The sequence below is a fragment of the Balaenoptera borealis genome (assembly GCF_965194805.1).
Source record: "Balaenoptera borealis genome assembly, chromosome: 11".
Classification (NCBI taxonomy): domain Eukaryota; kingdom Metazoa; phylum Chordata; class Mammalia; order Artiodactyla; family Balaenopteridae; genus Balaenoptera; species Balaenoptera borealis.
Window position 1 is genome coordinate 83,708,669 of NC_138868.1, and position 26,887 is coordinate 83,735,555.

At 37.4% G+C, this 26,887-nt stretch overlaps 1 protein-coding gene across 10 annotated transcripts in view; it reads left to right on the forward strand.

Annotated features, from left to right (window-relative positions):
* The window catches only part of GRIA4 (glutamate ionotropic receptor AMPA type subunit 4), a 551,958-nt gene that overhangs the window by 428,033 nt on the left and 97,038 nt on the right, over positions 1 to 26,887 (forward strand). For all 10 annotated transcript variants that reach the window (XR_014231116.1, XM_082339906.1, XM_082339902.1 and 7 more), the window contains 2 exons: positions 12,566 to 12,724; positions 17,365 to 17,532. Coding sequence is in view for 9 of the 10 variants with exons in the window: in XM_082339906.1 (XP_082196032.1) it covers positions 12,566 to 12,724; positions 17,365 to 17,532 (327 nt within the window). In the remaining variant the exon portion in view is untranslated. The remainder of the gene's footprint in view (positions 1 to 12,565; positions 12,725 to 17,364; positions 17,533 to 26,887) is intronic.

The window sequence follows — 26,887 nt, forward strand, 5'->3', positions numbered from 1 at the left end:
GTGTTTAGGGTCTCCTTTTCACAGGCTGCAGGTTCGTAGTTCCCGTTGTTTTTGGTATCTGTCCCCAGTGGGTAAGGTTGGTTCAGTGGGTTGTGTAGGCTTCCTGGTGGAGGGGACTATTGCCTGTGTTCTGGTGGATGAGGTTGAATCTTGTCTTTCTGGTGGGCACGTCCACGTCTGGTGGTGTGTTTTGGGGTGTCTGTGGCCTTATGATTTTAGGCAGCCTCTCTGCTAATGGATGGGTCTGTGTTCCTGTCTTGCTATTTGTTTGGCATAGGGTGTCCAGCACTGTAGCTTGCTGGTCGTTGAGTGAAGCTGGGTCTTGATGTTGAGATGGAGATCTCTGAGAGATTTTTGCCGTTTGGTATTACATGGAGCTGGTAGGTCTCTTGTGGACCAGTGTCCTGAAGTTGGCTCTCCCACCTCAGAGGCACAGCCCTGATGCCTGGCTGGAACACCAAGAGCCTTTCATCCACACAGCTCAGAATATAAGGGAGAAAAAAATAAAAAGAAAGAAAGAGGATAAAATAAAATAAAATAAAGCTATTATTATAAAAAATAAGAAAAAAAATTATTAAGAGTAAATGTATTCAGAAAAAAAAATTTTTTTAATTTTTAAATATAGATTTATTAATTTTTTATAGTAAAAAATAAGAAAAAAAATTTTAAGAAAAAAAAATTTTAATTTTTTAAAATAAAAAATATGAAAAAATTATTAAAAAATTTTTTAATTTCTAAAAATAGAAAATATGGAAAAAATTATTGAGAAAACATATATTAGGAAAAAAAATTTTTTTAAGTAAAAAAAAAAAAAAAAAATGGACGGACCTAACCCTAGGTCTAACGGTGAAAGCAAAGCTATACAGACAAAATCTCACCCAGAAGCATACACATATACACTCACAAAAAAAAGGAAAAGGGGAAGTTAATATATCCTGCTCCTAAAGTCCACCTTTTGAATTTGGGATGATTCGTTGTCTATTCAGGTATTCAACAGATGCAGGCACATCAAGTTGTTTGTGGAGCTTTAATCCGCTGCTTCTGAGGCTGCTGGGAGAGATTTCCCTTTCTCTTCTTTGTTCGTAGAGCTCCCAGCGTTCAGCTTTGGATTTGGACCCGCCTCTGCATGTACGTCGCCTGAGGGCATCCGTTCCCCGCCCAGACAGAACAGGGTTAAAGGAGCAGCTGCTTCGGGGGCTCTGGCTCACTCAGGCTGGGGGAGGGAGCGGTACGGAGGAGGCGGGGCGAGCCTGCGGCGTCAGAGGCGTCCTGACGTTGCAGCAGCCTGAGGCGCGCCGTGTGTTCTCTCGGAAGTTGTCCCCGGATCACGGGAGCCTGGCAGCGGCGAGCTGCACCGGCTCCCGGGGAGGGGCGGTGTGGAGAGTGACCTGTGCTCGCACACAGGCTTCTTGGTGGCGGCAGCAGCAGCCTTAGCGTCTCCTACCAGTCTCTGGGGTCCGCGCTGATGGCCGCGGCTCACGCCCGCCTCTGGAGTTCCTCTAGGCGGCGCTCTGAATCCCCTCTCCTTGCACACCGCGAAACAAAGAGGCAAGAAAAAGTCTCTTGCCTCTTCGGCGGCTGCAGACCTCCTCTTCGGCTCCCTCCCGGCTCGCCGCGGCACGCCAACCCCTTCAGGCTGTGTTCACGCCGCCAACCCCTGTCCTCTCCCTGCGATCCGACCAAAGCCCGCACCTCAGCTCCCAGCCTCACCCGCCCTGGCGGGTGAGCAGACAAGCCTCTCGGGCTGGTGAGCGCTGCTCGGCACTGAGCCTCTGTGCGGGAATCTCTCCGTTTTTCCCTCTGCGCCCCTGTTGCTGTGGGATCCACGCTGACAGCCGCGGCTCGCACCCGTCTCTGGATTTCGTTTAGGCAGCGCTCTGAATCCCCTCTCCTTGCGCGCCGCGAAACAAAGAGGCAAGAAAAAGTCTCTTGCCTCTTCGGCAGCTGCAGACTTTTTCCCGGACTCCCTCCCGGCTAGCACCAAAGCCCGAGCCTCAGCTCCCAGCCCCCGCCCGCCCCGGCGGGTGAGCAGACAAGCCTCTTGGGCTGGTGAGTGCTGGTTGGCGCCGAGCCTCTGTGCAGGAGTCTCTCCGCTTTGCCCTCCGCACCCCTGTGGCTGCGCTCTCCTCCGTGGCTCCGAAGCTTCCCCCCTCTGCCACCCTCAGTCTCTGCCCGCAAAGGGGCTTCCTAGTGCCTAGAAACCTTTCCTCCTTCACGGCTCCCTCCCACTGGTGCAGGTCCCGTCCCTATTCTTTTGTCTCTGTTATTTCTTTTTTCTTTTACCCTACCCAAGTACGTGGGGATTTTCTTGCCTTTTGGGAGGTCTGACGTCTTCTGCCAGCGTTCAGTGGGTGTTCTGTAGGAGCAGTTCCACGTGTAGATGTATTTCTACTGTATCTGTGGGAAGGAAGGTGATCTCCGCGTCTTACTCTTCCACCATCTTGCTCCTACCTCCCCTATTGTTTATTTTACAACCTCTGTTGCAGTAGTGATTTTCTGTCTGGATGACCTGTCTATTGATGTAAGTTGGGTGTTAAAGTTCCCTACTGTTTTTGTATTATTGTTGATTTCTTCCTTTATGTCTATTAGTAGTTGCTTTATATATTTTGGTGCTTCTATTTTAGGTGTGTGTATGTTAATGATTGCTATATCCTCTTCTTGTGTCAATCCCTGTATCATTATATAATACCCTTCTTTGTCTTTTGGTATAGACTTTTTTGGAAACTCTGATTTGTCTAATATGAATATTGCTACCCCAGCTTTATTTGTCATTTCATGAGTATATTTTCCATCCCCTCACTTTCAGTCTGTGTGTCTTTAGATCTGAAGTGTGTCTCTTATAGGCAGCATATAGATGGGTCTTGTTCTTTTATCAGCCATCCTAAGTCTTTTGATTGTAGTAGTTTGTCCATTGACATTCAAAGTGACTATTGATAGGTATGTACTTATTGCCATTTTGTTACTTGTTTTCTGCTTGTTTTGTAGTTCTCTGTTCTTTTCTTTTAGTTTCTTCCCTTGTGGTTTGATGATTTTCTTTTGTGGTATGCTAGTGTTTGGTTCTCTCTAGCTTTTATGTATCTATTGTAGATTTTTGATTTTTGGTTACCATCAAGTTCATAAATGCTGACCTCTAACTATATCTACTTGTTTTGAACTGATAGTCACTTATGTTCAAACACATTATAAATCATCTACTTTTTTACTCCCCTCCCCCACATTTTGTGTTTTGGATGTCATATTTGACATCTTCATATCATTTCTTCACTATTTGTTGTAGTTATAGTTGATTTTCCTTTTTTTCTGTCTTTTAACCATTACACTAGCTTATTTAAGTGGTTAATCCACAGCATTTACTATATATTTTTCTTTACTAGTGGGATGTTTTTTCCTATAAGTTCTTCTTGTTGTAGCCTTTTCTTTTCCACTTAGATATGCCCCTTTAACACTTCCTGTAAGATTGATTTAGTATTGATGAACTCTTTTAGTTCTTGCTTGTCTGATAACTTCTTTAGCTCTCCTTTAATTCTGAATGATAATCTTGCCAGTTCGAGTATCGTAGGCTGTAGGTTGTTCCCTATTTAGCACTTTAAATATATCATGATGCTGCCTTCCTGACTGCAAAGTTTCTGCAGAAAAATCAGCTGATAGCCTTTTGGGGGTTCCCTTTTATGCGATTCTTTGTTTTTCTCTTGATACCTTTAAAGTCCTCTCTTTATCTCTAGATTTTGCCATTTTAATTATAATATGTCCTTGTGTGGTTCATCTTGTTTATGACTCTCTACGCTTCCTGTACCTGGATATCTGTTTCCTTCTTCAGATTCGGGAAGTATTCAGCCACAATATTATAAAATATATTTGCAATCATTTTCTCTCTCTCTTCTCCTTCTGGGACCCCTATAATGCCAATATTAGTACATTTGATGTTGTCCAAGAGGTACCTAAAATATCCTCATTTTAAAAAATTTGTTTGCTGTTCTGATTGGGTGATTTCCATTATTCTATCTTCCAGATCACTTATGTGTTCTTCTGCATCACCTAATCTGCTGTTATTCCTTCTATATTTCATTTCAGTTATTGTATTCTTCAGCTCTGAATGGTTCTTTTTATATTTTTTAGTTCTTTGATTAAATTCTCATTGTGTTCATCTATTCTTTTCCCATGTTCCATTAGCATTTTTATTACTAATGCTGTGAACTCTTTATCTGGTAAATTATCTCTGTTCTATTAGTTGTTTTTTCAGGGTTTTTTCTTATTGTTCCATTTGGAACAAATTCCTCTTTCTTCTCATCTTGCTTAATTTTCCCTTTCTCTATAAAACTGGGTGACACAGTTACCTATCCTGGTTTTCAAGGGGTGTCCTTGTGTGGGAACATCTCAATGCAGCCTACATGTGCCCAGTGGCTTTCGTGGGAGGTCTGGATCTGAAGTGATCATGTTTCATGTTTTTCCCATGCCAGAATGTACTGGCAGCTATCACTTTGACAGGAGATGGTGCTGATGATGGAGAGACTTCATCCAGAGCCAAGTGTGATCTGGAGCTTCTCTGATGCTTAGTGGTTATCACTGCCCTATCATGGGTGGTGTTGGGTCCCAAGTTGCTGGAGCAGATACCCCAAGGTTCGGGTCAGAGCTGGTTCCATTTCCTCTAAGTGTGTGCTCTCCCCACTCCCAGTAATGGCACCTTTGCCCCAGAGGGGAGCAGTGCTGGAGAAGAGGGACCAGGATAGGTACCAGGTGGGGGCTGGCACATGTGTTGGGACAGTCTTGGCACACCAGTCAGAGTTCCATATTGCTCCTGATCTGCCACCTTCACAAACACCAGTAATGGCCACCCTTGCCCCTTTCAGATGCCATGCCAGCTCCATCCTCACCAATTGTGCACTCTCCTCAGCTATGGTAGTCTTTGCCCTAGTTGGGAGTGGCTGGAGCAAGAGGGGCTGGAGGAGGTGTTCATTGTAGGCCAGGGCACATGCTGGGGCAGTCATGGGTAACTGACCAGAGTCCCAGGCTATTTCAATTTGCTTCTTCTTCCTTGTTCCCACAAGTAAGCAAGTGTGTTTGTGTTCTTCATGAGCAGTCTATGTTTCTTACAGCCCTGCTGTTAGTGCCACTGGTTTCCAAATCAGCTAAGGGGATTCATCTTCCCAGTGTTGGACCCCAGGGCTGGGGTGCCCAAAATATGTGGGTATATGTATTTTTTATTTATGCATCTAGAGGTACTGGTGAAAGCATATGGTATCTCAGCCAATTAAGCTCTGTTCTAGAAATTTCAAAGAAACTTAGATACAGGAAAACTGTCTATCTGGTGGTTCAATGTAGTCTGTTTTACAGAGATTTAAATAAGAAAATTACTTGCCTACTTTGCCCTTGGACTTTCTCTTTTCCAGTTATTTGTTCACTTTGCTCCCTGTTATTTTTCAAAGGCAGGTATGATTATTTCATTCCCCTGCTTAAATTATTTTCATTGGCTCCAGGCTGCAAATTCAGTAAAAGAATTCATGCCCTTCATAAAAGGGAAAGACCGCTTGGTCTTTCAAACTCTACCTGCTTCCATCTCATCCTGCCACTGACTTCTTGCATTTCTCTCAAAATGACATACTGCAATTGCACCCATTGTTACCATCTCCTATCAGAGTAAGCATTCTAAATCTAAGTACCACACTACTAAAATCCCTTAGGATAAAATATTACACTACTTACCTTAATGTACAATGCTCTTTAAGATTTATCCCTGCTTAACTCAAGAGCCTCTCTCCCACTCCACCCTATATGTGTCCCTTCCTAAAACCAAATTAATTCCCAGACCTAATGTTGCTTTTATGTTTTCAGCTTTAGCTTATGCTGTTTTCTACACCAGGAGGCACTTACCCCACCCAATCTTAATTAACAGTTACTTCTTTTAGAAAGCTGTCCTTATATACCTAATCAGATAGCCACTCTTCTGGGTTCGAAAATCACCCTGTACACTAATAGTACAGAATGCATTCATTGTTTTCCTTTATGAAATCATTATTTTATACTTCCTCTGTGCCAGGTATTGTCCAACTTCCTGTAGCCTAGTGGCAAATGAGACATTAGCACCTCACAAGATCATTAAGGGCAGGAACAATGTCTTTTTTGACCTTATAAAAAGGGCCATTATCCTTACTCTTTATGTGTTGAATGGCTTTTTATCCTCCAGCACCCAGCTGATGTCACTGTATTTATTTTGTTACTATAATTTTTCTAATTAATCCTCAAAATAGATAAACATAGATCAGAAAATGGGGTTCAGTATAATTTACCCAAGATCACACACATCCTAAGTCTCAAAATCAAGATTGAAGCTCTGTGCTATCTAGTTGCGAAGAATAAATAAATTCAAATAAATAAATAAACTCAAGATTAGTAAATAAGTTATATAGCCACAAAGTGACCATTCATTTAAGCATTTCCTATACCACCCTTAAGGGGAAATTTGGCCTTACAAACAATCTCTGTATTTATATTCAGAGCATTCTTCATCTCTCCTCCAGCACTCAGATGATTTAAATACGGCCAACAGTAGCAATAAGGAATTGTTGATGTTTGTTCCAAGGAAATTTCCTTCAAGGCACATTCTTAAAATCTTACTATCATTTAAAATTTACTATCACATCTAGGAAAACACCTAGCTCTGTCATAAAGTAGTATAAAATTATAGAATGTTCAGGTTATATCATTAAAAATTAACAGAATCTATTCCTTACCTATTCCACACCATCACACACAGGCACACACCATTCATGCTTCATTTAGAAAGTAAGGAAATTAATATACAGAGAGGAAAGTGACTTGTCCACATTTAGGTGTCTGGTTAGTAAGAATGGAGACTAAAACTCAATTTTTGAAATTTGGAGTCTAGCAAGTTTTTACTCAAGTGCAATGACCCCAGTTAAAGATTCCATTAATTTGGAGACATTATTTTACTTTTTTCTTGGTGCTTCCTATATTTTTCAACTTTTCTGCATTGAGCATGTCTGACTCCACCATCTATCTACATGATCATCAAAACCACATACTTTAAGTAAATTTTTAACCTAATTTTTAAAAGGTGTTAAGACAGAATCTCTCCCATTCTATTTAAGGTTCCTTGTTTTTAACTGCACCCGAGTGGTCTCAGTATGATTTAGTCAACCTGTGAACCTGAAATGCAAAACAGCAGAAATGTTATCTTAATTAGAAAAAACATAAAGTAAGTATTTATTAAACACCTATGATGTGATGGATGTATATAAATTTACATCAGTAATCATCAGGATATCTGAAGTTCTATAATTTATTAATTTCACTTTCCCCCTTATTCCCAGAGGATGTATGAACTCTAAATGAAAATTAAAAGGAAAACCAAGTTGGAAATTAATATTTTCTTAGGATGTCACTAACCATTGTGAAATGCAAGCATTGTTGAATAGCCCATTTCAACAAGCAGAAGGCCTCTACCTTGGTTTCCCCTCTGCCTCTGGGACATTATTTACTTAGTTACTTAACCACTGACCACCTCCCCTCACTGTCCCAGGATTGTAGAGTTACAATTTTATTACAGTGTTTCTCAGAACTTTCAGTTCCAAAATATTCTCTGGGTAAAAACTGAAATCTAAATAGTAAAGTAACCGTTTCCAAGAAAACTGCTTCACAATCTAGATCCTATCAATTTGCTATATAAAATTATTTTAAAATATATGAAGGAAAAAATATTGCCTGTACTCAAACAGACATAGCTAAAATTAACTGAGCCACCCACCATTCTTTCAGATCATAGCTAAAAGGAGCTTATAATCAGATGTGGTAATATTTTCACCTTTACCTTCAGCATAGCAGCAGAATGGAATCAGAGAAATGTGAACTGTTATTTATCAGTTAGACTTTACATCAGATGATTTTTCTGAAGCCTGAAGTTTTGCCTGTGAGTATTGCAGCTGTGGGATAACTCTATCAAAGAAAACTTGGCAGGCCTTTTATTTCAGCCACTGCTAAAATAAAATAAAATGTCATCAATTAGCAGCTAATGCAATAGTTGAATCACTGGGTCTTTTAGAAAATTGAATTTATTTTCCTGCCTCTGGGTCTGCCTTATCTTCTCACAGAAACAAACAAATGTTCAACTGACATTTTACTAGCTAGAGATTGATAGACAGTGTTTTTCCAATTTCAAAAACATGGATTTGATTTCTGGTATCTAGTTTCTTTCCCAGTGAAATGAGAATATTAGTGATGAACTGTCAAATTAGCTAGCATATAATAAGCATGTAATAAATATTTGTTGAATGAATTAATTAATAATATCTATTATTTACTGAATTTAAACCAGATGCTAGCTGCTTTAGCATTATCATTCTTATTTTGCATGTGGGAAACCTAAGGTTAGAAAGTTACAGAAGTGGGATTCAAAGCCTGGGTTTTTTCCTACAGTATCTCCCTGCCTCTCCTATGGATATTATGATAAATACCAAAATTGAAAACACATATTTGTGTAAGAATACACAAGAGCATGGGGTTAAAAAGACAAACTTAAGAGTCTTTTGGTTCTAATATGTATTTGCTGAGAGATCTTGAATAGATCTCCACTGATTCTCAGTTTCCTTATTTGTAAGATAAGGCTAATAATAAGATCTATCTCATAAGTTTATGAGAACTAAACTAGATTGATGATCTGTGGAATGTGCTTAGCACAGTGCCTGGTACCTAATAAGCCCAGCAACAATATTAACTATGCATACACACTCCTGGGTCTTTCAATAGCAACCTTCCTTAGTTGCCAATAGACTGGTCTGTTTCTTTTTGGATAGCCAGAAAGTAATGTGCATATATTGGCTAGTAAGACAGTCTCCTTTGTTATTAAAATAAAACACAGAGAAGTTTCCAAAATCATGGCTGAGACATATGCAGGAGGATAAGTAACACTAGGTCTTCCTCTTCTCCCTGAATCTTACTATATTGTAGGGTCACTGCTGCATATTTTACTTTGACCAATAAATAAACAAATAAATAGACAGATAGATAGATACATAGATAGATAGATAGATAGATAGATACATACATACATACATACATACATAGATACATAGATAAAACACTTTCCCTTAGTTTTCTCAACATGACTGAATCAAATTCACATTTTCAAAAGAAAGTTTCCTAAATACTAATAGGGAACAGAAAAGAAAGAAAGCACAGATCCTTCAAACTCGTGTGTGTGTGTGTGTGTGTGTGTGTGTGTGGTTTACTTTTCTCAGAGCTAATATATTTGGTTTTATGAATTCACTTCTGTAATACACTTTTTGCCTTCTTCCTATAATTGTTTATTTGTTTACAAAATTGGGTGCGTATTTTTGTAATGTACCTTAAATTCTTAATGGAAAAAAGAGAGCCTGGTCTAAAATAAACTATATGGAAGATAGATGATAGTGAGCTAGATAGATAGATGATAGAAAGATACAGTTAGAAAATAAATAACTTTCCAGAATTTTTAAAACTCAGATAACTACTTCTGGGCCAAGTGAGATGACACCCTTTCCTGCCACCTTCCTCACTCCACCTGGTGAGCTCCATATTTTTCCCTATCACACATGAATGGCCTATTTGCTCTCTTCTTGTCCACTGCCATTTCCCAGGACTACGAGGGTTGTAGTGACTGATGTAATCAAAGCTTTCACCCTCTCTAGTTCAAGTCGCCATCTCTGTCTGCTTTAAAACACTTTGTAATTAAACTGAACCTCCCTAAAAAATGTTACCCATCACAGACTCAGAGTACCATTATACCTTGATATAAGATGCATTTTCACATAAGACACATATCTGCTTATCTACATCAGAGGGCAATTATGCCCTCAACAGAAGACTTTTTGATGCTTTCATTCATCTCCTGTATCCTCCTCCATGCTTCATAAAAGGCACTCAGAGACATTTCAGAAATACTTGTTAAATTGAGTTGAACTGAACTAGAAATATTTATATCATTTTCTCAGGTATTAGATTTTTTATTGAAATATAGTTGATTTGTAATGTGTTAGTTTCAGGTGTAGAGCAAAGTGATTCAGTTATATACACACACACATATGTGTATATATATATGTGTGTGTATATATTTTTTTTCAGATTTTTTCCATTATAGATTATTACAAAATATTGAATAGAGTTCCCTGTGTTATATGGTAGGCTCTTGTTGTTTATCTATTTTATATGTAATAGTGTGTATCTGTTAATCCCAAACTCTTAATCTATCCCTCACACCCCTTCCCCTTTGGTAACCATAAGTTTGTTTTCTATGTCTGTTGAGTCTGTTTTGTAAATAAGTTCATTTGTAGCATTTTTTCAGATTCCACATATAACTGATATCATATGATATTTGTCCTTCTCCATCTGACTTACTTCACTTAATATGATAATCTCTAGTTCTATCCATGTTGCTGCATGCATTCATTCTTTTTATGGTTCAGTAATATTCCATAGTGTATATTTACCACATCTTCTTTATCCATTCATCTGTCGATGGACACTTAGGTTGCTTCCAGTCTTGGCTACTGTAAATAGTGCTACTATGAACACTGGGGTGCAAATGTCTTCAAATTAGAATTTTCTCTAGATATATGCCCAAGAGTAAAATTGCTGGATCATACGGTAACTCTATTTTTAGTTTTTAAGGAACCTCCATACTGTTCTCCATAGTGGCTACACCAATTTACATTCCCACCAACAGTGTAAGAGGGTTCCCTTTTCTCCACACCCTTTCCAGCATTTATTATTTGTAGACTTTTTGAAGATGGCCATTCTGATTTGTGTGAGGTGATACCTCATTGTGATTTTGATTTGCATTTCTCTAATAATTAGCAATGTTGAGCATTTTTTCATGTGCCTTTTGGCCATCTGTATGTCTTCTTTGGAAACATGTCTATTATGTCTGTTTAGGTCTTCTGCCCATTTTTTGATTGGGTTGTTTGTGGTTTTTTTGCTATTAAGCTGTATGAGCTGTTTGTTTATTTTGGAAATTAAGTCCTTGTTGGTTGCATCATCTGCAAATGTTTTCTCCCATTCTGTAGGTTGTCTTTTCATCTTATTTAAGATTTCCTTTGCTGTGCAAAAGCTTTTAAGTTTGATTAGGTCCATTTGTTTATTTTTGCCTTTATTTACTTTGACTTGGGAGACTGACCTATGAAACATTGTTCAATTTATGTCAGAGATTGTTTTGCCTATGTTCTCTTCTAGGAGTTTTATGGGACCATTTCTCATATTTAAGTCTTTAAGCCATTCTGAATTTATTTTTGTGTATGGTGTGAGGGGATATACTAACTTCATTGATTTATATGCAGTTGTCCAGCTTTTCCAAAACTACTTGCTGAAGAGACTGTCTTTTCTCCATTGTATATTCTTGCCTCTTTTGTCAAAGATTAACTGACTGTAGGTGTGTGGGTTTATTTCTGGGCTCTCTGTTACGTTCCACTGATCCATATGTCTGTTTTTTGTGCCAAGACCATGCTGTTTTCATTACTGTAGCTTTGTAGTACTGTCTGAAATCTGGGAGGGTTATGCCTCCACCATTGTTCTTTTTCTTCAAGATTGGTTTTCAATTCTGGGTCTTTTGTGGTTCCGTATAAATTTTAGGATTATTCATTCTAGTTCTATGAAAAATGGCATGGGTAATTTGATAAGGATCACATTAACTCTGTATATGCTTTAGATAGTATGGTCATTTTAACAATGTTAATTCTTCCAATCCAAGAGCATGGGATATCTTTCCATTTCTTTGAATCATCTTCAATTTCCTTTATCATTGTTTTATAGTTCTTAGGATATAAGTCTTTCACCTCTGAGGTCAAGTTTATGCCTAGGTATTTTAATTATTTTTTGATGTGATTTTGAAAGTTTATTTTTTACACTTTCTCTTTCGGATATGTATTGTTAGTGTAAAGAAATGCAACAGATTTCTGTATGTTAATCTTGCATCCTTCTACCTTGCTGAATCCTTTTATCAGTTCTAGTAGTTTTTATGTGGAGTTTTTAGGATTTTCTGTATATAGTATCATGTCATCTGCATATAATGACAATTTTACCTCTTCCCTACCAATTTGGATACATTTTATTTCTTTTTCTTCTCTGATCACTGTGGCTAGGACTTCCAATACTATGTTAAGTAGAAGTGGTGAGAGTGGGTATCCTTATCTTGCTCCAGATTTTAGCAAGAAGGCTTTCAGCTTTTCACCATTGAGTATTATGTTGGCTGTGGGTTGGTCATAAATAGCTTTTATTATGTTGATATATGTATCCTCTATACCCACTTTGGTGAGAATTTTTATCATGAGTGGATGGTGAATTTTGTCAAATGCTTTCTCTGTATCTATTGAGATGATCATGTGATCTTTGCCTTTTCTTTTGTTGATGTGGTATCATGTATTAAATTTTGAATGAGAGAATTTAACAGCTAAATTGGATCTTCCATCTGTTTCTAGCCGTCATTTTATTAGAAATCATATTGGTTACCAATTTATGTTACCATTGAAGAGACAAAATGTATAATAATAAACTAAACAAACTGTCATATTGATTTTTATAGGGATTCAAGGATATTTCTCTTGAGAGATTTATACATGGTGGAGCCAATGTTACAGGATTCCAGTTAGTAGATTTTAATACACCTATGGTAACCAAATTAATGGATCGCTGGAAGAAACTAGATCAGAGAGAATATCCAGGATCTGAGACACCTCCAAAGGTATTTGTTTGTTTTTATCTTATCTATTTTTAGAATTTTTAGTATTTTTTAAAATTTAAGGTAGAAAGCTCATTATGCAGTTTTTCTAGTAATATTTTGCCAGACACAGTGTGGCATAGGGCAGAAATATTTTGTCACTATTTGTCACACAGCCCTTAATAATTTCTAAATTTCTATATTTAAGAGAGGAGTTGTTAGACATTAGTTCAAGTAGTTTACTATATTATATTATATATTATATATATTATATTATGCTATATGATATATTATTTTATTATTTTATTGTTATGCTATATTATTTTATTATTACTTTGCATATAAATTTCTATATTTAAGAGAGGAGTTGTTAGACATTAGTTCAAGTAGTTTACTATATTATATTATATATTATATTATATATATTACATTATTCTATATGCTATATTATTTTATTAATTTATTGTTATGCTATATTATTTTATTATTACTTTGCATATGAATTTCCATGAAGAAATTGTATGCTTTTTAAAAACATTTTGTTAGCTAAATATTTCAAATGTGAACAACCACTGGTAGCTATTCCACCCAGATAAAAATATATTTGCAAAGTGATTTACAGTGATTAAGGAAATTGGGAAATTGGTAGAAATGTAAAATGTATAAGCTTCTGCAAAATTTCTCTTTCAAGTTAACAGTAAAATGTCAGATGATTGTTTAATTTTATGTGACAGACATTGCAGAAGTATGTTATTGGTATCTACAAAGGAAGCTGGTAAATTTCTGATCATAAGCACATTTTTTCTCTCCTGAAAAGATAGATGACTTCCTTAGATATCGTGTAAATAATGGCATAATGTTTCTTAAACTCCAACTCGTACATGGTTTTTAATGCTTACATAAAAAGGAATCATCATTTCAACAACTTTTACTAATCTCTCACTGTGTATTCTAGTAAAAAGTTTTCAAATATAATTTGGAAATTCAAGCCTAGAAAACTATGATCTAGGGGTAGAGCAAGTCGGTTCTTCCATTTCCTAATTATAAAACTTTCCCTACTATCCATGTCAATTTCTTCTCTGTAATATAGGAATTTGGCTAGTCATAACAATTTCACTACTCTATAGAAGCATGGAATTTCAAAAGAAAGCATTTATTGAGTATCCAATATGCCCAAGCACCGTAGTCCAACCCTCTGATTTTACAGATTAATAAATGCAAGATATTAAATGGTATGTTAATTGGCTGTCCCTGAGTCAAGGACCAGGTTTGTGGAATGCCCAGGACCAAGTCATGGGTTCCCTAAGTCTTAGACAAGTGCATTGTCCACTATATTACACCACTTCTCATGCTTAGATAATACATATGAAAGCATATTAAAAAGCCAAAAAATTTTCAAGATGTAAACCACCTTCAGGATTAAAAGAAACTTGAGAAGTCTTTTAGTCTTTTTGCCTTCAAGCTGGTTCAGAGAAAAATCATCCCCAAAGCTCAATTATATCAAGTATTAATACACAAGGAAAAAAGTGTAAAGCTTCCTTCTAAACTCATTGGGACAGTTTGCTTTACAGCATATTCCCCTCATTCTGTCATCAGTGTATGTAGAGACTCCCTTGCCCTTCTCTTCTCTATTTGTATTTCTTCCTTCCTCACATCTTTTTCTCAGCCATTTTTTATCTCAGTATTTTTTCTGTAAACCATCTCTTCAAGTTCTTGTTACCCTTACAGTTTTAGTATCTAGAATGGGCTTCAAACTTCTTGGCAGCGTTTTGCAGCTCCTTGTGACTTTTTTCATTTCAGTGATAATATGTAATAATATGTGTCCACTGTGGTCCTCCTGTCTGGACACACTGGTGTGGTTTGTCCTTCCCTATCTTGCCTTTAGCCTACCACAATGTTTACTATTTGATCATCTCCAACCCCAGACTTATCTATGTCAAAGCTTTGGGCACTTTGTTTTATATATAAATACATATAATTTTATCATCTTTCACAGTTTTCTTAGCATAATATTAGGCACCCAGTGGCCTTTTAATAAATAGATATAGCCAGTTCTCATTGTTCATGGTAGTTCCATTCTATAAGGTTGCCATGAACACTGAATGAGTGAATACTGAACACTAACTCCTAGGGGAAATTACAAGGTTAGGTCACAACATTTTTATCAACCAATCAACACATAACATTTTGTTTTATGTGTGTTTCTGTTTAAAGACATCTTATTTAAGACATTGTCGATAAATTAACATTGAATTCATGGCCAATAGCAGTATAACTCAAGCCAGAACAAACCTTATCTAACATGTATTTTTTCCATAAGACACATCACAGTTTTCTTGCACTGAGGAACACTAGACAGCCATCTTTTGGGCCATCTTTGTAGTCTTCACCATTCCTAGCCAGTATCTAGCTCTGAGATATGATATGAAATTTAATCCTCACAAGTACCACAAAAGATAGTCATTATTTTGTTTGATTTTGTTCTGCTTCATAGCTGAAAAATGTACAACATATTCCCATAAAACTATGAGTAGCAGAATTAGAATTCACCTAGTTCTCAAAACCTAAATTCTTGCCACTGCGCTGTGATTCTGCCAAACTCTATCTTTTTGTATACAAATGTTGATAAACAGAATTCATCCCACCATTCTAATCACTGGTTAAAGCAGTGAATAGCTCTTGGTCAAGACTTAGTTTTACTCTCCTCCAAAATGAAGAGTATGTTTAATAAGAATTTCTAGATACCATCTAGAAATGTGTGCCCATAAATATGATTTCTTGGACTTTAGCACAATAAGACACATGGAAAAGAATGAAATCCTTTAAAAAGGTAAAACCAGTTTAAACTACTGCTTCTTTCCATCTATCAGCTCTATGACCCGTCAAAAGCTTTTGCCACTCTGGTTGAATGTCTGCTTTTCTCTGCTCCACTCTATACGATATCTGTTCTCTTTTCTAGTTCACTTGTTTCATAAAAATGAATGGACTTTTTAAAACACAGCAAGTGCTTTTGCTTTTTTTGGAGTCATATCTCTCAGCTTCTTTCTCCCTATTAGAAAAGCAACAATAGTTTTCTTTTCTTCTCTCTTGATCCTAAAATGCTAGCGTTGCATTTTTTCTCTTGCCCTTTATATCTTTGATAAGTTCTACTTTATTTCTTGTTTTTATTTTCTTGCCATCCAGAAAGATGATTTGATGGCTTTCTCTACTCAAAGTTATGTTGCTCCAGGCAGGGGAGGAGGTATGTCTATTTTTGGCTTAGTACCTTGGTTAAGTGCCTTAATTTCCTTTGACCATCCCATTCCAAATATGAGGGTGTATGCTTATCATTAAGCTTATTTTGTCATGTCCTTGAAGAATATATAGCAAGGCTTATAATTTATAAGTCACACATAAGTCTTTCTGATGAAGCTTTAATTAGATTCTCTGCCATTGAAAGGTTCTTTGTTAGAATTTATATTCTTTATCTTATCCATGTTTTAGTCCTTCTCTTCCCAGGAGTGCTGATTGCTATGCTTAGCAGATATATTGCCTAAGTTTACTTTCTATGATTTAAATTTCAAATGATTTTTATTAATTTATAAGCAGCAAATCAGGATCATTTTCCACATTCCATAGCACAAAAGAACCTCTCGTATAGGCTTAGAATGTGTTAATCATATAGAATTGCCCATATGGAATTCCTGAAAGAGATAATGTAGTTTTTTGTTATGATTAGCAGTTCATGTTCTGCCACACTTAAAGAAAATTGTTCCATATGTTTCATATGTTTAGGAATTTTCTAATCAAACTTTAAAACTGTTCCCTGTTCTTTTTATTTTCAGCTTAAACAAATCACATTTTCTTCTCAGTTTTTCCTCATTTCCTCTCCTAACCTTAATAATCTTTTCCTGAGGGTTTTGTCTTTTCTCAAAGAGAGGCATGGGACGATCATCAGAAAGCAGATGATCTATACTTCATTTCTCCACTTTATCCTAAGTTACGATAGAAACTTAGAGAAATGACTTAACCTTCCTGAGCACACTCAACAGGCATGGACATAACAATACTTGTGCTTATTTAGCCATGTGTATACACACTTGTTAAATAAATAGATGTTATTTCTGGCATTCTATATCTGAGTAACAGTAAACATTCCCACTCATTCTTCTGAGAAACTGGACAGAGTTATACACTCCAAGTCAATAAACATATATTAAATTTAAGGGACCCCTGATGGGCATTTGGAGGAGGAAAGAGTGAGACATTCGAGCCCTCCTGGAGTTCAAACACAGCAAGAGATTACAAGATGGATTTTGGAAATACGGCATTCATCCTTTTTTTTTTTTTATACTTTAGCTGTTTCACTTGAACACAACAAAAAGACGACACCTAGAGGCCTTGCTTCTCCCAGCTGATGGAAAATTGTGCATTAGAATTTCTATTTTTCAGAGTGTGTTTTCTCCTTTTAAAATCACAGTGTTAAGAATTGATATACAGTCTTTGTAATAAAGCAATAATAGAAATTTCTGAAACTAGAGGCAATTCATTATCAGTAATTTAACTGCCCTTCTGGCAGCATGGTACTTTATGTCATAAACACACAGAAGCCCCAGATTCGTCCCCAATTCTGGTGATTGATAAGAATTTAACATTTACCATTATAATTACTTTCATTTTGTTAGTATACATCTGCTCTGACTTATGATGGAGTCCTTGTGATGGCTGAAACATTCCGAAGTCTTAGGAGACAGAAAATTGATATTTCCAGGAGAGGAAATGCTGGGGATTGTCTGGCAAATCCTGCTGCTCCATGGGGCCAGGGGATTGACATGGAGAGGACGCTCAAACAGGTAACTCACAGTTTTATTTACGTTCAATTTATTTCACAGTCATTTTTCAATGGAGTATTCAAGAAAACAAAATAATCTATCTGTGAATAAATACATATTACAATTGCCATTTTATTATATTGAACCATTTTCATTTCTGAGACATTTCTAAATAGGATACTGGATGGAATACTGATGTTTGTATGATATGTAGATGCTTAGCCAGGATAAGTTGGTTATGCCACAGTAATAAACAACTCCAAGTCTCAGTGGCTTAAAACATCAAAAGAGTATTTCTCACTCACAAACACCAGATTAGTAGGGGCACTCTGTTTATTATAATCACTCAGGGATCCAAGCTGACATAGCAGCTACTATCTTGAATGCTACAAAGGGCAAAGAGCTGTGGGGAGGTTTCTAATTGGCAATTAAATGCTCTGGCACTCATCACATCTGTTTACAACTCACTTGTCAGAAAGAGTCACATAGACCTAGCTAACCAAAAAGGGTGCAAGAAGTACAAGCCTACCTTGGGCCAAGAATGAGGAAGAACCTCAAACATTTGCAAACACTATTAATCTACTAATCTACTAACTACCTCAGTAGGCCTTTATTTATTTACTTTTTTTAACATCTTTATTGGGGTATAATTGCTTTCCAATAGTGTGATAGTTTCTGCTTTATAACAAAGTGAATCAGCTATACATATACATATATCCCCATATCTCCTCCTTCTTGTGTCTCCCTCCCATCCTCCCTATCCCACCGTTCTAGGTGGTCACAAAGCACCGAGCTGATCTCCCTGTGCTATGCAGCTGCTTCCCACTAGCTATCTAATTTACATTTGGTCATGTATATATGTCCATGCCACTCTCTCACTTTGTCCCAGCTTACCCTTCCCCCTCCCCGTGTCCTCAAGTCCATTCTCTATGTCTGCATCTTTATTCCTGTCCTGCCCCTAGGTTCTTCCAAACCTTTTTTTTTTTTTTTTAGATTCCATATATATGTGTTAGCATACAGTATTTGTTATTCTCTTTCTGACTTACTTCACTCTGTATGACAGAGTCTAGGTCCATCCACCTCACCACAAATAACTCAATTTCGTTTCTTTTTATGTCTTAGTAATATTCCATTGTATATAAGTGCCACATCTTCTTTACCCATTCATCTGTTGATGGACACTTAGGTTGCTTACATGTCCTGACTGTTGTAAATAGTGCTGCAATACACATTGTGGTACTTCACTCTTTTTGAATTATGGTTTTCTCAGGGTATATGCCCAGTAGTGGGATTGCTGGGTTGTATGGTAGTTCTATTTTTAGTTTTTAGAGGAAATTCCATACTGTTCTCCACAGTGGCTGTGTCAATTTACAGTCCCACCAATAGTGCAAGAGGGTTCCCTTTTCACCACACCTTCTTCACCATTTATTGTTTGTAGATTTTTTGATGATGGCCATTCTGACCAGTGTGATGTGATACCTCATTGTAGTTTTGATTTGCATTTCTCTAATGATTAGTGATGTTGAGCATCCTTTCATATGTTTGTTGGCAATCTGTATATCTTATTTGGAGAAATGTCTATTTAGGTCTTCTGCCCATTTTTGGATTGAGTTGTTTGTTTTTTTCATATTGAGCTGCATGAGCTGCTTGTAAATTTTGGAGATTGATCCTTTGTCAGTTGCTTCGTTTGCAAATATTTTCTCCCATTCTGAGGGTTGTCTTTTCATCTTGTTTGTGGTTTCCTTTGCTGTGCAAAAGCTTTTAAGTTTCATTAGGCCTCATCTGTTTATTTTTATTTTTATTTCCATTACTCTAGGAAATGGGTCAAAAAGGATCTTTCTGTAATTTATGTCATAGAGTGTTCTGCCTATGTATTCCTCTAAGAGTTTTATACTGTCTGGCCTTACATTTAGGTCTTTAATCCATTTTGAGTTTCTTTTTGTGTATGGTGTTAAGGAGTGTTCTAATTTCATTCTTTTACATGTAGCTATCCAGTTTTCTCAGCACCACTTATTGAAGAGGCTGTCTTTTCTCCATTGTATATTCTTGCCTCCTTTATCAAAGATAAGGTGACCATATGTGCATGGGTTTATCTCTGGGCTTTCTATCCTGTTCCATTGATCTATATTTCTGTTTCTGTGACATTACCATACTGTCTTGATTACTGTAGTTTTGTAGTATAGTCTGAAGTCCAGGAGCATGATACTTCCAGCTCTATTCTTCTTTCTCAAGATTGCTTTTGTTATTCAGGGTCTTTTGTGTTTCCATACAAATTGTGAAATTTTATGTTCTAGTTCTGTGAAAAATGCCATTGGTACTTTGATAGGGATTGCATTGAATCTGTAGATTGCTTTGGGTAGTATAGTCACTTTCACAATGTTGATTCTTCCAGTCCAAGAACATGGTCTATCTCTCAATCTGTTTGCATCATCTTAAATTTCTTTCATCAGTGTCACATACTTTTCTGCATAAAGGTCTTTTGTCTCCCTAGGTAGGTTTATTCCTAGGTATTTTATTCTTTCTGTTGCAGTGGTAAATGGGAGTATTTCCTTAATCTCTCTTTCAGATTTTTCATCATTAGTGTATAGGAATGCAAGAGATTTCTGTGCATTAATCATTATTAATTAATTATTATTACTAGTAGTTTTCTGGTAGCATCTTTAGGATTCTCTATGTATAGTATCATGTCATCTGCAAACAGTGACAGTTTTACTTCTTCTTTTCCGATTTGAATTTATTTTATTTCTTTTTGTTCTCTGATTGCTGTGGCTAAAATTTCCAAAACTATGTTGAAAAATAATGGTGAGAGTGGACAAACTTGTCTTGTTCCTGATCTTAGAGGAAATGGTTTCAGTTTTTCACCACTGAGAACAATGTTGGCTGTGGGTTTGTCATATATGGCCTTTATTATGTTGAGGAAGTTCCCTTTATGCCTACTTTCTGCAGGGCTTTTATCATAAATGGGTGTTGAATTTTGTCAAAAGCTTTCTCTGCATCTATTGAGATGATCATATGGTTTCTCTCCTTCAATTTGTTAATATGGTATATCACATTGATTGATTTGCATATATTGAAGAATCCTTGCATTCCTGAGATAAACCCCACTTGATCATGATGTATGATCCTTTTCATGAGCTGTTGGATTCTGTTTGTTAGTATTTTGTTGAGGATTTTTGCATCTATGTTCATCAGTGATATTGGCCCGTAGTTTTCTTTCTTTGTGACATCTTTGTCTGGTTTTGGTATCAGGGTGATGGTGGCCTTGTAGAATGAGTTTGGGAGTGTTCCTCCCTCTGCAATATTTTGGAAGAGTTTGAGAAGGATAGGTGTTGGCTCCTCTAAATGTTTGATAGAATTTACCTGTGAAGCCATCTGATCCTGGGCTTTTGTTTGTTGGAAGATTTTTAATCACAGTCTCAATTTCAGTGCTTGTGATTGGTCTGTTTATATTTTCTATTTCTTCCTGGTTCAATCTCAGAAGATTGTGCTTTTCTAAGATTTGTCCATTTCTTCCAGGTTGTCCATTTTATTGGCATATAGTTGCTTGTAGTAATCGCTCATGATCCTTTATATTCCTGCAGTGTCAGTTGTTACTTCTCCTTTCTCATTTCTAATTCTATGGATTTGAGTCTTCTCCCTTTTTTTCTTGATGAGTCTGGTTAACGGTTTATCAATTTTGTTTATCTTCTCAAAGAGGCAGCTTTTAGTTTTATTGATCTTTACTATCGTTTCCTTCATTTCTTTTTCATTTATTTCTAATCTGTTCTTTATGATTTCTTTCCTTCTGCTAACTTTGGGGTTTGTTTTGTTCTTCTTTCTCTAATTGCTTTAGGTGTAAGGTTAGGTTGTTTATTTGAGATGTTTCTTGTTTCTTGAGGTAGGATTATATTGCTGTAAATTTCCCTCTTAGAACTGCTTTTGCTGCATCCCATAGGTTTTGGGTCATCGTGTTTTCACTGTCATTTGTTTCTAGGTATTTTTTGATTCCCTCTTTGTTTTTTTCAGTTATCACTTGGTTATTTAGTAGCGTATTGTTTAACCTCCATGTATTTTTATTTTTTACAGATTTCTTCCTGTAATTGATATCTAGTCTCATAGTGTTGTATCGGGAAAGATACTTGGTATGACTTCAATTTTCTTAAATTTATCAAGGCTTGATTTGTGACTTAAGATATGATCTATCCTGGAGAATGTTCCATGTGCACTTGAGGAGAAAATGTAATCTGCTGTTTTCAGATGGAATGACCTATAAATATCAATTAAATCTAACTGGTCTATTTTGTCATTTAAAGCTTGTATTTCCTTATTAATTTTCTGTGTGGGTGATCTGTCCATTGGTGTAAGTGAGGTGTTAAAGTCACCCACTATTATTGTGTTACTGTCAATTTTCTCTTTTATAGCTGTTAGCATTTGCCTTATGTATTGAGGTACTCCTATGGTGGGTGCATATATATTTATAACTGTTATATCTTCTTCTTGGATTAATCCCATGCTCATTTTGTGGTGTCCTTCCTTGTCTCTTGTAACATTCTTTATTTTAAAGTCTATTTTATCTGATATGAGTATTGCTACTCCAGCTTTCTTTTGATTTCCATTTGCATGGAATATCTTTTTCCATCCCCTCACTTTCAGTCTGTATGTGTCCCTAAGTCTGAAGTGGGTCTCTTGTAAACAGCATATATATGGGTCTTGTTTTTGTATCCATTCAGCCAGGCTACGTCTTTTGGTTGGAGCTTTTAATCCATTTACATTTAAGGTAGTTATCGATATATATGTTCCTATTACCATTTTCTTAATTGTTTTGGGTTTGTTATTGTAGGTCTTTTCCTTCTTTTGTGTGTACTGCCTAGAGAAGTTCCTTTAGCATTTGTTGTAGAGCTGGTTTGGTGGTACTAAATTCTCTTAGCTTTTGCTGGTCTGTAAAGGTTCTAATTTCTCTGTCAAACCTGAATGAGATCCTTGCTGGATAGAGTGATCTTGGTTGTAGGTTTTTCCCTTTCATCACTTTAAATATGTCTTGCCACTCCCTCTGGCTTGAAGCGTTTCTGCTGAAAGATCAGCTGTTACCTTTATGGGGATTCCCTTTTATGTTATTTGTTGTTTTGCACTTGCTGCTTGTAATATTTTTTCTTTGTATTTAATTTTTTTAGTTTGATTAATATGTGCCTTGGCTTTTTCTCCTTGGATTTATCCTGTATGTGACTCTCTTTGCTTCCTGAACTTGACTGACTATTTCCTTACCCATATTAGGGAAGTTTTCAACTATAATCTCTTCAAATATTTTCTCAGTCCCTTTCTTTTTCTCTTCTTCTGGCACCCGTATAATTCGAATGTTGGTGCATTTAATTTTGTCCCAGAGGTCTCTGAGACAATTGTTGTCCTCAATTCTTTTCATTCTTTTTTCTTTATTCTGCTCTGCAATAGTTATTTCCACTATTTTATCTTCCAGGTCACTTATCCCTTCTTCAGCCTCAGTTATTCTGCTATTGATTCCTTCTAGAAAATTTTTAATTTCATTTATTGTTTTGTTCATTGTTTGTTTGCTCTTTAGTTCTTCTAGGTCCTTGTTAAACATTTTTTGTATCTTCTCCATTCTATTTCCAAGATATTGGATCATCTTTTCTATCATTACTCTGAATTCTTTTTCAGGTAGACTGCCTATTTCATCTTCATTTGTTTAGTCTGGTGAGTTTTTACCTTGCTCCTTCCTCTGCTGTGTATTCCTCTGTCTTCTTGTTTTGCTTAACTTACTCTGATGGGTTCTCCTTTTCGCAGGCTGCAGGTTCATAGTTCCCATTGTTTTTGGTGTCGTCTCCCAGTGGGAAAGGATGGTTCAGTGGGTTGTGTAGGCTTCCTGGTGGAGTGAACTGCTGCCTGTGTTCTGGTACATGAGACTGGATCTTGTCTTTCAGGTGGGCAAGTCTGCTTCTGGTTGTTTGTTGTAGGGCGTCTGTGACCTTATTATGATTTGAGGCAGCCTCTCTGCTAATAGGTGGTGTTGTGTTCCTGTCTTGCTACTTGTTCGGCATAGGGTGTCCAGCACTGTAGCTTGCTGGTCATTGAGTGGAACTGTGTCTTAACATTGAGATGGAGATCTCTGGGAGAGCTTTCGCTGTTTGATATTACGTGGAGCTGGGAGGTCTCTGGTGGACCAGTGTCTTGAATTCGGCTCTCCCACCTCAGAGGCACAGGCCTGACACCCAGCCGGAGCACAAAGACACTGTCAGCTATATGGCTCAGAAGAAAAGGGAGAAAAAAAGAAAGAAAGAAGGAAAAATATAAAATAACGTTATCAAAATAAATTTTTAAAAAATTATTAAAAATAAAAAAATTAAAAAGTAATAATAAAAAAAGAAAGAAAGAAGAGAGCAACCAAACCAAAAAACAAATCCACTAATTATAACAAATGCTAAAAACTGTACAAAAAAAAAAAAAAAATAGGGACAGACAGAACCCTAGGACAAATGGTAAAAGCAAAGCTCTACAGACAAAATCACACACAGAACCATACACATACACACTCACAAAAAGAGAAAAAGGAAATATATATATATATTAAAAAAAAAAGAGGAAGAGAGCAACCAAATCAATAAGCAAATCTACCAGTGATAATAAACTCTAAATACTAAACTAAGATAAACATAAGACCAGAAACAAATTAGATGCAGAAAGCGAACCCCAAGTCTGCAGTTGCTCCCAAAGTCCACCGCTTCAATTTTGGGATGATTCGGTGTCTATTCAGGTATTCCAGAGATGCAGGGTACATCAAGTTGATTGTGGAGATTTAATCCGCTACTCCTGAGGCTGTTGGGTGAAATTTCCTTTTCTCTTCTTTGTTTGCACAGCTCCTGGGGTTCAGCTTTGGATTTGGCCCTGCCTCTGCATGTAGGTCACCAGAGGGTGTCTGTTCTTTGCTCAGACAGGATGGGGTTAAAGAAGCAGCTGATTGGGGGCTCTGGCTCACTCAGGCTGGGGGAGGGAGGGGTACAGAATGCGGAGCCAGTCTGCGGCAGCAGAGGCCGGCGTGACATTGCAACAGCCTGAGGCTTGCCATGTGTTCTCCTGGGGAAGTTGTCCCTGGATCACGGAACCCCGGCAGTGGTGAGCTGAACAGGCTCCAGGAGGGGAGGTGTGGATAGTGACCTGTACTTGCACACAGACTTCTTGGTGGCTGCTGCAGCAGCCTTAGCATTTTATGCATATCTCTGGTGTCTGCTCTGATAGGTGTGGCTCACGCCCGTCTCTGGAGCTTGCTTAGGCGGTGCTCTGAATCCCCTCTCCTTGCGCACCCCGAAACAATATTTTCTTGCCTCTTAGGCAGTTCCAGACATTTTCCCAGGCTCCCTGTGAAACCAGCTGTGGTGCACTAGCCCTCTTCAGGCTGTGTTCACGAAACCAACCCCAGTACTCTCCCTGGGATCTGGACTCCGAAGCCAGATCCTCAGCTCCCAGACCCCACCTGCCCTGGTGGGTGAACAGACAAGCCTCTCAGGCTGCTGAGTGCTGGTTGGCACTGATCCTCTGTGTGGGACTCTCTCTGCTTTGCCCTCTGCACCCCTGTTGCTGCGCTCTCCTCCGTGGCTCTGAAGTTCCACCCCGCCACCCCCCGTCTCCGACAGTGAAGGTGCTTCCTAGTGTGTGGAAAGTTTTCCTCCTTCACAGCTCCCTCCCAGAGGTGCAGGTCCTGTCCCTATTCTTTTGTCTCTGTTTTTTCTTTTTTGTTTTGTCCTACTCAGTTACATGGGGGAGTTTCTTGCCTGTGGGAAGTCTGAGGTCTTCTGCCAGCATTCAGTAGGTGTTCTGTAGGAGTTTTTCCACATGTAGATGTATTTCTAATGTATCTGTGGGGAGGAAGGTGATCTCCACATCTTATTCCTCCACCATATTGAAGGTCTCTTCTCAGTAGATCTTTAAATTGCCTGTAGCCTTGGATTAAGTATTTGTTTATTTTAGTTTTTATAGTTATTACTAACACTATTTTTCAAGTGATTAATGTGATATGTGTGTATTTTTAGTACTACATCTTAAATGTTCTGAAATGCCATGGGTTCAGAATGTAAGTTAAGTATAAATGAATTAAAAGGATATTTGGAATAAAGTACACTCGAATATATTCAAAAATATGTTTATTTTTCTGGATTTCTTTTTCTTTTTTTTTTTTTTAGACCCAATCATAGGTTTATTTTAAATTCTGATTCCAAGTTATAGTATTAAGTTTAGTGACTGTTTATTGAGAGCCTACTAACAGCTCGACACTGCACTCAGCATTTTTTTTTTTAAACATCTTTATTGGAGTATAATTGCTTTACAATGGTGTGTTAGTTTCTGCTTTATAACAAAGTGAATCAGTTATACATATACATATGTTCCCATATCTCTTCCCTCTTGCATCTCCCTCCCTCCCACCCTCCCTATCCCACCCCTCTAGGTGGTCACAAAGCACTGAGCTGATCTCCCTGTGCTATGCGGCTGCTTCCCACTAGCTATCTATTTTACATTTGGTAGTGTATATATGTCTGTGCCACTCTCTCACCCTGTCACATCTTACCCCTCCCCCTCCCCATATCCTCAAGTCCATTCTCTAGTAGGTCTGTGTCTTTATTCCCATCTTGCCACTAGGTTCTTCATGACCTTTATTTTCCCTTAGATTCCATATATCTGTGTTAGCATACTGTATTTGTTTTTCTCTTTCTGACTTACTTCATTCTGTATGACAGACTCTAACTCCATCCACCTCGCTACAAATACCTCCATTTCATTTCTTTTTATGGCTGAGTAATATTCCATTGTATATATGTGCCACATCTTCTTTATCCATTCATCTGATGATGGACACTTAGATTGCTTCCATGTCCTGGCTATTGTAAATAGAGCTGCAATGAACATTTTGGTACATGACTCTTTTTGAATTATGGTTTTCTCAGGGTATATGCCCAGTAGTGGGATTGCTGGGTCATATGGTAGTTCTATTTTTAGGTTTTTAAAGGAACGTCCATACTGTTCTCCATAGTGGCTGTATCCATTTACATTCCCACCAACAGTGCAAGAGTGTTCCCTTTTCTCCACACCCTCTCCCGAATTTATTATTTCTAGATTTTTTGATGATGGCCATTCTGACCGGTGTGAGATGATATCTCATTGTAGTTTTGATTTGCATTTCTCTAATGATTAATGATGTTGAGCATTCTTTCATGTGTCTGTTGGCCATCTGTATATCTTCTTTGGAGAAATGTCTATTTAGGTTTTCTGCCCATTTTTGGGTTGGGTTGTTTGGGGTTTTTTTGTTGTTATTGAGCTGCATGAGCTGCTTGTAAATCTTGGAGATTAATCATTTGTCAGTTGCTTCATTTGCAAATAATTTCTCCCATTCTGAGGG